General features: G+C 35.1%; 1 protein-coding gene across 2 annotated transcripts in view; it reads right to left on the bottom strand.

The window, feature by feature from the left end:
- The window catches only part of fkbp16 (FKBP prolyl isomerase 16), a 41847-nt gene that overhangs the window by 452 nt on the left and 28298 nt on the right, over positions 1 to 13097 (bottom strand). The window contains exons 4-7 of one of the 2 annotated variants that reach the window (XM_030136006.1): positions 12344 to 12561; positions 7725 to 7906; positions 5614 to 5691; positions 88 to 225 (exon numbers count right to left, since the gene is read on the bottom strand). In XM_030136006.1, the coding sequence (XP_029991866.1) occupies positions 88 to 225; positions 5614 to 5691; positions 7725 to 7906; positions 12344 to 12561 (616 nt within the window). Of the gene's footprint in view, positions 1 to 87; positions 226 to 5613; positions 5692 to 7724; positions 7911 to 12343; positions 12562 to 13097 lie in introns of both variants that reach the window. The other variant, XM_030136007.1, reaches the window with a different exon arrangement.

The following is a 13097-nucleotide window of genomic DNA, read 5'->3' as shown; positions in this document are numbered from 1 at the left end:
TACGACAAAGTTAAAACCGCCATGTGTGGATGTTATTGCCATAACAATAGCCGTGCATATTTGAGTGATATTTTAGAGAAGTCTTACCGATGACTTCTTCTTTGATGGAAGCAGAAAAGGTGTGATGTTGTCTCCGAACATGTCTGCAGGTTTGGCTTTCCATTCCTGGGTGGCTTGGCCTCCAGACTGACGTTTGACGAGTTTCGATAACTCGATGTGGATCGCCTACAAAGAAAAATAATGTCAAAAGTGGCTTTCTGTAGAGCATAGGTGTCAAACATGTGGCCCAGGGGCCAAAACTAGCCCACCAAAGGTTCCAGTCTGGCCCACGAGATGAATTGACAAAGTGCAAAATGCAAAAATTACCCTAAGGATATTAACAGTCAAGGGCATCAAACTTGAAAATAACAGCATAATAACCTAGAAATAATGACTCCACATTTTCTTCTTGGATAATGTGAGAAAAATAATATGACATCATCCCTATAAATAATTGCAACACCAATTTTTGTCTTTGATATATTGCAAAGAACATTAAATTCTGACATACTTTAACAATAAATTGTCAATAACCTGAACAAATATGAACAACCTGAAATGTCTAAAGAAAAATAAGTGCAATTTTAATAATATTCTGCCTATTTTGTGCCTTGGTAGATCTGATCTGTAATACACATGTAGAAATCCTAAGTTGAGGCATAATATTGATAAAATTGTACTTATTTTTCTTCAGAAATTTCATTTTTTCCAGTTATTCACATCTTTTTTTGTTTTCATCATTTAATGTCATTTTTTGCACTAAAAAATTTGGAGTTGTCATTATTTATAGGCTATTATGCTATTATTTTACTAATCTGGCCCGCTGGAAATCAAATCAGGCTGAATATGGCCCCTGAAAGAAAATGAGTTTGACTCTCTTGCTGTAGAGCAGGGGTGTCAAACTCATTTTCTTCCGGGGGGCCACATTCAGTCCAATTTAATCTTAAGTGGGCTGGACCAGTAAAATAATAAAATGATAGGCAATAAGTAATGACAACCCCAAACTGTTTTAGTGCAAAAAATGACATTCGATTATACCAATATTTACGTTTACAAACTATCCAAACAAAAAGGATGTGAATAACCTGAATAAAATGAAACTTGTTAAGAAATATAAGGACAATTTTATCAATATTATGCCTTGATTTATCATTTATACATGTGCATTACAAATCAGATCTACAAAGGCACAAAACTTTTAGAAACAGGCAGAATATTGTTAAAATTGTGCTTAATTTTCTTTAGAAATCTCAGGTTGTTCATATTTGTTCAGATTATTCATATTTTATTATTAAAGGATAGTTTGTTAATGTAAGCATTTTCATAATTTAATGTGTTTTGCACTAAATCAAAGAGAAAAAATTGGTGTTGTCACTATTTATAGGTTATTATGATATTATTTTAGAGTTTGATGCCCTAACTTGCGCTTTGCAAATTCATCCCATGGGCCGGATTGGAACCTTTGGTAGGCCGGTTTTGGCCCCCGGGCTGCATGTTTGACACCTGTGCTGTAGAGGGAACTGAACCTTTTAATGTTGAGGAAAAAGGTCAAGTTGCAGTTTTACAAACATCCAGCAGATGTGAGCAGAGGTCTGAAATTTAAAACCCCACAGAGAGCATGAATGACTTCTAATGTAATTTGCTTGAATGTTAAAAAGCTCCATTTTATTTTTTCTCTATGCTTCCTTTTGATTAGTTTAACCCTTTATAGGACACTCATAGAAATACTCTGAAATCCCAAATTTCAACCTTAGTGTGTTCTTGGAGGACATAAGACTTTATTACTTTTGTAAAATTTTTCACATTTTTTTTCACAAATTTTTTTAGCGTTATGTGGAAAATCAAGGTCAATTAAGTTACCATGTTTGGTTCCTTACCCATAAGTTGAAAAAAAATTTAAAAATCCAATAAGTGAATATAAAAAAATACAAGAAAAACATCTAATGTGAAAGGAACATGTATTTTTAAACATTAGAACATCACTTTTAGAACATTGTAACTGTCCACATTCTCCCTTTGAACATCATTCCTTACATTAGTACCATTACTTCATGGTACCTAACAAAGCAGGTCCACTCACTGTTCATGCAGAGGTGGACCTTACAGACCCTGTAGACCACATCAGACCTGAGATTGTTACCTCACTGTCTTCACTGTAACTGTTGCTTGTAATGTGAGCAGAAATGACCAAAAATAGTCACCTGCCTGATAAAGGGTTAAAGTATTCCTGTTCATTCTTACAAATTACATTTTTTTGTCATTAGCTTCACATCCCAGTGTTATAACTTTCTCACAGAGTGGTTGAATCAGGTTTCTACAACCTATTTTATCCGGCACTGAGACAAGGGTGTAATTACCAAAAGCAGTAGATATTTTCGTTTTGTCTAGACAGGAGCAGACAAATTTGCGACGGTGGCAGCGTGCCCTATAGGTCAGGTCATTGTACTGGCAACAATGTGGCGTAAACAGCCAAAAGGGAGCGTCGTCCTCTCACTCTATTCACATCCAGTCATCTGCTAAAATAACGCTTATAAACGGAGGTTATTGTCCAGTTTGTTAAGGACCGTTCTCTTGAGTAGTTCTCTTAATTATACAGTTCTGAGGATGACTCACTGTCTTTACAACCTTCTGAGACTCCAGAGTGACAATATTTAGCTCATGTATGAGTTATTTTTTTCTAACTTTCGACAGAGAAAGCAGAGCAGTGTGGTCACATCTGTAGACTGCCAGATGTTTAGTTTGACAGATCCTCTGTGGAGGATTCGGCAAATTAGACAAACCACAAAAACAAGACAGAGCAGACCTTCAGCAGAGGTGGAACCTGGAGCATCTGTTCTTCGGGCAAATTATGAACATATAAAATACTCCCAGAACTTGTATATTGAGCACAGAGGCTTTATTCTCCCTCACTGGCAGATGGTGCAGTTTTCGTAACTACTGTATAAAGCTGTGTTTCCCAAACTTGGGGTTGGGGCCCAAAATGGGTCATGGAGCTGCTGATCAGATCACAGGCACAGTGAAATGTTTTACATGACAATAATATGACACGTGAATTCATGTCATATGTCATATTACTGATTAAAACAGAAGAAAGTATTTGCTGGAAGTGTTAAATGTCGATGTATAAGATTAAAATTATGTAAAAACATATGAAAAGGACAAAAATTGCAACCTTCAGATGGTGTTTTGAATGCAAAAAGTTGGGTAAAAATTAGATTTATGGCAATACATGATGCATTTTTGGAAGTCTGGGCCCTGAGGAGACAAATTCCTCTTTTGGGTTTTGAGCTGAAAAAGTTTGTGAATCCCTTCTATAAAGCAATACAACAAATATTTTGGTTTTTATGATTCAGGGGAGGCAGGTGACAATAAAATCTATTTCTATAAATCTATACAACCTGTAAATGCAGTGAAAGCTATGGATTAAGAATGCAACTTTAATTTTTAAAATATTTTTGCAATTGTTTGTTTGTTCCTTGTTCTCTTTCTTGTGTATTTTTGAGTAAGAGAAATCAAATAGAACAAGTGCTCTCTAGACAAAACCATGAGTATATACATCAGTCTAGATTTTATTTATGGTTTTTTTTGTTTATAGTATAGAGCAGGGGTGTCAAACTCATTGTAGTTCAGATGCCACATTCAGCCCAATTTAACCTCAAGTGGGCCGGACCAAAAAAATAATAGCATAATAACTCATAAATAATGACAACTCCTATTTTTTCCTCTTTGTTTTATTGCAAAAGAAACAAAACAAAAAAATCAAAAACATTAAATTTTGAAAATATTTACAAACTATCCAAACAAAAAAGATGTGAATTATTTGAAAAAAACTGAAATTTCTTAACAAAATTAAGTGCAATTTTAACAATATTATGCCTCTACTTATACATATGCATTGTGGATCAGTTCTATAAATGCCCAAAACATTTAGTAACAAGCAGAATATTGTTAAAATTGCACTCAATTTTCTTGAGACATTTCAGGTTATTGTCATTTTAATGTTAAAGGATAATTTGTTCATGTAAATATTTTCATAATTTAATGTTAGTTTCTGCACTATAACAAGGAGAACATTTTGAAGTTGTCATTATTCATAGGCATAACATGATATTTTTTCCACATTAAACCAAGAAAAAAATGTGGAGTCATTATTTATAGGTTATTATGTTATTATTTTACTTGAGATCACAATAGTCTGTATGTGGAACCTGAACTAAAACTAGTTCAACACTCTTGGTTGATTATATCTTCAGTGTAATTTTTAGACTATCTAAGATCATCCCGCGGGCCGGACTGGACCCTTTTTTGGCGGGCCGGATTGGACCCTTTGGCGGGCGCTGCATGTTTGACACCCCTGGTATAGAGTATATACTCAGGCTGGACAAATATAAAGTTGCCAATAGTTAGATGCTTCCACTGATAATTAGTACAGTGACTAATATGTTTCAACAGCAACAGGTTCTTTAACTGTAACTGATGCAGTGAGAAGCTTCACATTTCTGAAATAACCATCAGTTTGACAATACAAGGAATCATCAGTGGTTCAATTTGTGAAAGAATTGCTCTGGGATGATCCGACGTCATTTTCACTGAACCTCCATCATCAGTTCAGTTCAAAATCTCAATGAAATATTAATGCAACTATGGACGTAAAATAATATAGCAATACTGTGCCACTGCATAAGTGTTGTGTGGCATCAATGATGCAACAGTGAATGAGTCCAGTAGTTAAAGCTAAAGGTGTCCAATGAAATATTACACACACATCACTTTTTAGGGATGCAAGGGGTATTGTTTTTGGTTTGGTTTGTTTGTTTCCTTGTTAACACTCTAGCAGCAAAACTATTGATTGAATTCATACCAAATTGGGTTTATAGATCGCAAGTGACCCAGAATAGATGTGATTACATTTTGGGAAAAGTAGGTCAAAGTTCAAATTTTTTAAATTAATTTTTAAAGTCTTTTTTTCCCATTTACTTATAATAGGCAAAATTTCACATGTCTATAAAAACATCCATTTTGTTTCAATTTACTTCAAACTTGGCACATATATAGAGGGAATTGATATGCTGACATCAGCACACACATAGACATGATGACATCAGCTGGACCCATGCCAAAATAAGCTACAATACCTGCGAGGGGCGGGGTTTGTTGTCCCTGGCACCACTTGTTTTTTGCGGGTTTTGTTTACACTGTTTCCCACTGTTTTGCATTTATATCACTTCTCATGAAATTATTGTGATTTATTCTCATAGATAAAGTGTATAAATAAGAATAAAAAGAGGGATATGTCTGAAACAACGTTATTCCAATTTAATGGGTAATAGTGTATGTATCTGAACTATGTGGATTCAAATACTGGAACTCTGTATTAAACTATAATTCTAACACTTTGATTTTTGTCTTCTGGAGTAAAAACTTCATCTTTCATTTCATTTGTTTTCTATTGACAGGGCGATCCTGTGTCTTTAATAATATTGGGAGAGTATTTTTAGAGTAACCTTTGGTCCGTTTGCCAGGGATGGTTGGGATTCAGTGGAGGGATGGACAGGATCACCCACATAATCTCACCTTGGTGGTCGGCTCCAGTTTCAAGGCCTTTTTTAGCACCTCCATCGCCTCTTTGTATTCACCCTTGTCTGACAGGAGCTGAAAGAGAAAGTGGAAAACTTACCAGGTGAGAGGACTCATGAGTCTACAGATGCAAAGAGCAGATTGTGCTGACCTTAGTCTCTGGGGCCTGAGGCAAAGATTCTCCAACTAGTCCGAAAATGTATGAAATATAGGTTTGGTTTTTTTTGCTCAAATGTTCACATTTTTGGAATTTTCAATGACAAAATAAATGGAAAGAAAAATACAAAACTAACCTAAAAAACAATAAAATAAGTGAAAGAAAATTGTGCTTTGCTACAAAAAAAGGGCCCATGTTTGCATATAAATACCATATATAGCACAATAAACATTGCATATAACTTAACATAATACATTATACAAAACATATATGTTAAATGTATTAAAATGTATTTATTGGCATGATTCTGGTTTTGAAAAATCCAAATCCTTTCCAAAAAAGGCAAACAGTATGCAAATCTATAATAACACTCTACAAATATTCACAAAGCAATATAGTTAAATAAAATTATTTTTATTGTCCAGAATATGTCCAGATTTTTTCTAACAGAGGGATGTGGCAGCAGTTTATTCCGTGCTTTTAGAGCATAAAAGTTTTGTCTTTTAAGAAATTAAAGAAAAATTTCAGTTGAATAGTTTTCAACTGAAATTTTGGGTTGATGATTCCAACTGAAAGTCACTGTAAATTATCCATTTGTTGTTTAACAATTTAGAACTATTTTTATGACAATTATAATTTATCTTATATACATACGTGTGTGTGTGTGTGTGTGTGTGTGTGTGTGTGCGTGTGTGTGTGTGTGTGTGTGTGTGTAGGTGTGTGGGTGTGTGTGTGTGTGTGAGGGTGTGTGTGTTTAACCTTTCTTAAGTGATTTATCACTGTTTATTTTTATATTATCCTCTGCATTTTGCATTTTTTAGTGAAAATCAGGTATTGTCCCATATTTTATTCACTGATCATTAAACTCAGAGATAATTCAAGTGTTATTCTATCAGAGCAGGGAAAACTGAAGAAAAAGAAAATGTCATAGATGGAACTTATAAAAGAAGTATCTACAACACTATCATTTGTCAAACTACATGGGTTTTATTGTCAATGTTGCTGAAAATGATTTTATTTCCACATTTTCTTCAGAGCCTCTGAACGTACAAATAGGTCATATCTGATGACAATGAAGAGTTAAACTGCATTTAACCTAAATTATTTCAATGTATAGATAGGATAAATAGTTGAACAGTTAGTGAATATTTTAGACCAGTTGATGCGTTTTTGATTAGAAGGTGCTTTTGCTTTGGGGACATTCTGACAGCCAAATTAATAACAACTAAGACCCATATTAAAGCAGTGGTTCCCAACCTTTTTTGGTTCGTGACCTCATTTTAACATCACAAATTTTTGGCAACCCCAGACATTCAAAACGAACACCTTTTTTTTTTTTTTTCGCTAAAATTAATTTGTTTTTGATCATGTAATAGTTTGCTATACTATGTTGCAAATAAATGTTAATTTTAAATGACATTTAGTCTATATAATGTATATTATTATGGATGGAGGCAGAAAAGCCAGGTGTAGATTACTGCACAAAGTGAGAATTTTATTTTCCTTGGTCAGGATATGTACAGTCAGTCCAGCTTGGATTTACAAGGCTGACAATTAATACTGAACAAACAATAACTCAAACTATGAATTATGAAAGAGCTGCAGCATCTGAAACTGACCACAGTGAACATTTGAAAGATAAACAGTACCACAGTGCTTCAGTTTCAGCTTCAGAGTTTGTCATGTCTTTGGGATTGGCATTGGGATTGTCTCTTTCAACTCACCATATTTTTTTTTATTGGTAAGTTGGTGGGTTTTTTTTTATCAATTACTAGAAATTTCAGGTGACCCCATTTGAATTCAAGGCGACCCCATGTGGAGTTGAAAAACACTGGGTTAAAGTAACTTCAGGAACAGTGACTGCAGTTTTCAGTTTCAGAATGACACAGATCCAAAGGGACACAGTGACGTTGTGTTTCAGTGATCCACCAGTGACAGGTTGAGGCCTCACCTTCCCCATCCTGAACAGGGCCTTGACGTTGTTTGGCTCCAGGGTCAGGACGTCCCTGCTGGTGTGCAGCGCGTCGTCCGTCTGCTCCAGTTTGAGTTGAGCCGTTGCCAGGTTGTTCAAACACTTCACCCGGTATTCCCGCATCTCCTCCTCCTCTGCCGCCACGCCGCTGCTGCCACCATCTGTATGTAAAGACACACACAAGCTCTGTGGACTTCTCATTTGAACTCAAGTCTGTGTGGGCAACAAAGCCACCAAAGCTGTGACTGAGGAGTGCTGGTTGGTTAAGTTGGCTTATCTTGGAGAGGAGTTTCTACAGAATAAAACAGAAAAAAAAAAAAAATTCCAAGAAGAAACTCCCACTGGGTGTCATTACGAGGAGTCTGTTTTTTTATTCAGCTGGATATTCAATCACAGTTCTACTGTAACAACTGCATGGTTTCATCATTAAATCCTAACTGCCCTGCTGACAATAGCAGTGACCTGAGTTAATGAGCAGAGGAATTTGTATAGATGGCCCAGAGCATGATGGGTGATAAATGTCAGCAGCTCAGGGATTACATCTGTGCAGATGCATCTCTTTTTATTAAGGTTATGGTCCATTTCCAGTAGCTGACTCCATTAAAACACTGCTCCACTTTAGTGTCAGTTTTTGTAAAGCTCTATTATTTTTATCCACTTAGTGGCAGTGGAAAAACCTGTAAACAACATCAATGGAATATTTTCACCATGTTAACCCTTTGATGGATGAATTATGAGACCCTTAGTCAAGATTTTTTTTTTTTATCCTGAGTGTTTTTATTCCTCTTTAGGCATGAAAAAACCAATGCAATTGAAATTTTTTTAATGAACCTATTTTTTTATGGAGTTACAAAAATGTCCACTCAGCTGGAAACCATGTGTTTAACCTATAAAGGCCCAGACATCCACCATCAACCAAAAGCATCTACTGATCTAAACTGTTCATCCATTAATCCTATCAATACATGTAAATAATTGGTGTAAAATACAGTTTGTCGTGTTTTCATGGTCATCAGATATGACCCAATTGGACATTCAGAGGCTCAGTAGTGAATGTGGAAACATCGTCATCTTCTACAACATTGATTCACCAGTAAAACCCATGGAGTTAGATCAATGACAGTGGATGGAGACACTGGGTTTATGTTCAGTTATTGTTATATTTTACTGAAAAATATACTTTTTCTTCTTTTTTTTTTTTTTGATACAATAACCTTTGACTTTACTCTGAGCTTTTATGAACATCTACATGATCAGTCAGTTAAACAGAGCAAAAATAGATGATGTTCACTGAGAAAATAAATGCAAAATTCAGAGGATAATATTATAATAAACGGTGATAAATCACTTAGGAAAGGTTAAATAGAGAGAAAAATTCTTTGGGAAATGACACAAAAGTCACTCTGGGTCCTTATGGGTTTATTTTTGAAGCAAAGAATCATGTATTTAAAACACAATAACATAAAGTGATATACTGTGTGAAAACTATGAAATAACATTTTTAATGCAGCTAATCTGATGTTTTCTCACATTGTAGCAAACCCTAATACTAATTATTACTCATTTCATGGAGGTAACATGCAAAAAAATAAACTTTTTGTTTAAGAAAACTGTTAATTACAGTCTAATAACAACTGGCAATTGATTTCCATTTAAACATGTTATTGCAGATCAGATTTATCAAGAATAGCAAAGTTACAGTAATTGTATGAATTGCAATGTATGAGATGGTGTATAAGTGTCCACTGTGTTAGCTGATATGCAAATAAAACAACAAAACCCATGAACATACAAGAGAACAGTTGTAGAACAGCTGTCCACTGTAGTGACCACTATGCATGAAAGGGTTAAGTCATATGTTCACACATCCAGATATGAAGCTGTTGTCTCTGATGGATATACACTCATTATTCAGTTGCTTTTAACAAACTAATGAAGGAAACCTCTGACTCTTTTAGTGCTTCATTCGCCGTATAATTCTTTATCTGCTGCCTAATGCTGAACTATATCAGAGCCATAAAAATAAATAATTAACAAAAAGATGTAAGGAAAAGAAGAGTCAGGTGACTGTTCTGTATGTCACTACTACAAGTGACACCGTTCCCATTACAACAATTTAGTCAATTATTAATCACAAACAATTACTTAAACAGTAACATTCATTCAGTCATTTTATGGAAAATGACAGACAACATTTGATCATTTTTCATCATTTTCCAGAGCATTTACAAGCTGAAAAAGTACCTGAACCTGAAATCCTTCTTGGTTTGACGACGATATGATTCAGATTTGATAAAATACAACTACATTCCATTACCGCGTTCACTGATTTATTTAGGGCTGCAGCTTAACCCAGGTTTTATCATTTTATTTGGTTGCTGCTCAGTCTACGAAGCGATAAAAACTGCTAAAAGACAGGATGAATAAAAAAGTACTATCACTGAAATGTGCCGTATTAAATTTCCTGTTGATGAGTAATCGATTAAGCAGATTATTTGTGCAGCCTTTATTTATGACATTGATCTGTATAATTAGTGCTAAACCTGGAGCAGAATCAATGTGATCATTTCCAACGTTTATGTGGTTGCACGTGATTACAGGTTAATCGATTAGAGTGATTTACCATCTCTAATTTGTCCGATTATGTGCCTTGAATCTTGTCAAATAAATAAATAAATAAGCACAAGTGGACTGAAATGACCCAAAAGTGTATGTGTGTCATTTATTGTCTGTGGTCGTCTTCCCATCCACTAATGACATGATCTCGATGCCCTGATAAACCCCCTCTCCTCGGTGCCCCGGTGAGTTCACTCGCCCGTCGCCTGTCATTGACACATTATGAAGCAGTTCATGTTTTTCTCTTCACTGAGTCGTTCAGTCACATTTCCCTCTCGGGCCCACCCTGCCTCGTCAATGATTAAAGTGATTAAGAAGGTGGAAATAATATGAAAGTTGATTAGCTTTGATTATGCAAAAGAATTAAGCAAAAACATTTATCAGGGCACTCGGCTCAGATAGATGTGGCTCTGCATGGAGACGCTGTGATTAGTGCGATGGCAGACTGGTAGGGAGCACTAAACTGTTTTGTCAATCTGAGGAAAACTTTTAGCTGAGGTCAGTAACAAACACTGGGATTTATTTTTTCTGCTGCATGTGTGTATAGAATAGAATAGAATAGAATAGAATAGAATAGAATAGAATAGAATAGAATAGAATAGATAAGTTTAGCAGCTCTGTTCTATTTAGCAGCAAAAACACACAAAATACTAAAAAAAAAAAAAACTTTAGGTATGTGCAAAAAGCTCCAGAATAGCATATTAAATACACATATACCCAGCTTAAGTACTATTAGAACTACTGAAATATACAAAAGCTACCGCTATGATGAGAGATATTTACAACAAATGAGGATATATACAGTATATATCCTTATTTGTTGTACATATCTCTCATCATACTCACCATGTGGCCATTAGAGAGAGGAAGTCTGTCTTTAATGTTAGAGAAAATGTAGTGTATGTGGTTGAAAACAGGCTGTCCCTATGCACCATAACTCATCTTGTTTCAGTGATGACAAAAAAATAGAACAGCTTAGTTTGACATATATTTCTTGAATTAAAAAAAAATAATAATAATAAATCATAAAATCAATTTTAATATTTCAGCTTCTCTTTAAAGTGAATAAAAAAGCCACATAAATAAGAACACTTTTGAAAAATGTTAAAAAAAAAAAAAAAAAAAAAAAAGAAAAGAAAAAAACATTTAAATAATATTTTCGTCCATTGAAGTTTAGGAGAGGGAAGGACAACCACTTCCCAATACAAAGTCACATACAAAGGAGGATGTTTTATATATTTAATTTAATAATATCTGAGCTAATGCTTTTGGATTAAATAGATTATAACATGACATTAATAAACATCAAGGGTCTGAAAATGTAATTGTTTTTTAAAATGTGTTTTTATAGGGCTGTCAAAATTAACATGTTAACGCAGATTAATCCATCATCATGATTAATCGTAATTTACCCATCTGCGGTGCGGAATTTTGTCCAAGTAGAGTTAGCGTCACGCATGTGCAAATGGGCAGTTGATCTGGTAGTGACAGGCAGCAGAACCAACCCATACACAGCATGTTGGCCCTCTGGATGGGAAATTTGAGTACAAAAAAAACCAAAACAAGTCGGAACAGTTATTTCAAGTTGTTTTGTTGAAACTGCTGACGGGTGTTTAATAAACACGTTAAGTGCATATATATTCCCTTCTTTCTTGAGTGTTTGCTCATGCAAAATGAAACACGATTAATATAGATTAAAAATTAATGATGTTTAATCATGATTAATCCAAACTGATAGCACTTGTTTTTTAGTATGGGGCTGCAATTTGAACCAGTTCGGTATAATGGCCCATATACAGACAATATAGGATATTTACGAGGTAAGATTAAGTGTGTATGTGTATGTGTGTTCCTTTTTGGACATTTCTATCTACTCCATGCATGATCTCATTTGCCCCTTTTCCTGCTCAGATCATCTTCTCTGACAGTTGAACATGTGGAGATATCTTCTCCAAATAAATAAACAGTAGATGTTGGGTTACCTCCGCTGCATGTGGTTAGCATGTCCAGAGACATAGAGTAGGATCTTGCAGCCATGCTGTACTCCTCTCTCTGGAAGTGAAAGTTTCCTCGTTCTCGTTTCTGGTTGCCGATGCGGATGCGGTCTGCTATGGGCAGCGTTAGAGGGTCTGGTTTGTCTCTGATGTCCAGCAGCTGCAGCTGGGACAACAAAGGAGCCCAGGCTGGAATATCAGGCTCCCTGCACATAAACACACAAACAAATACACATAATCAATACCACTGCACACTGAGCAGTAAAACCTTGAGTCAAATGTGTTTTAAGATCCTCTGGAGGACACTTTGATGTTTAATAAATGATGTAAATCAATCAGACAGTGAATCAACACTGTCAGTTTCAACAAAAGCATCAGTATGCCCTTTAAAACCCTGCACACAGAACTGTATCTACAACTTCAGCCAGAGCAAAACCAAATGTTCAGTTTCTGGACTGGCACAAAAATGGACAGATATAGTAGATATAGTATGTTTTCATACCATTTTGCCACCCTTCATTTCCAAACTTCAGATTTACACATTGATCAGTTTAAAAAATCAATCACAGTTATTTAGGGTAAATAGTTGTGCAATCATGACAATACATAGTCCAAACAGCAAAGTAGGTCATCACCAAGTCCAACAACAAGAGATAAGAATAACTCACGGTATGTACAAACTATACCTGTTTTTATGTGTAAATGCCTGTATCTAAACTATATGCACAAAAATATCAGGATA

Source organism: Sphaeramia orbicularis, chromosome 6 (genome assembly GCF_902148855.1).
Source record: "Sphaeramia orbicularis chromosome 6, fSphaOr1.1, whole genome shotgun sequence".
Classification (NCBI taxonomy): Eukaryota; Metazoa; Chordata; class Actinopteri; order Kurtiformes; family Apogonidae; genus Sphaeramia; species Sphaeramia orbicularis.
The sequence above is the reverse complement of the archived record's forward strand: the minus strand, read 5'-3'. Positions and strand labels throughout refer to the sequence as shown.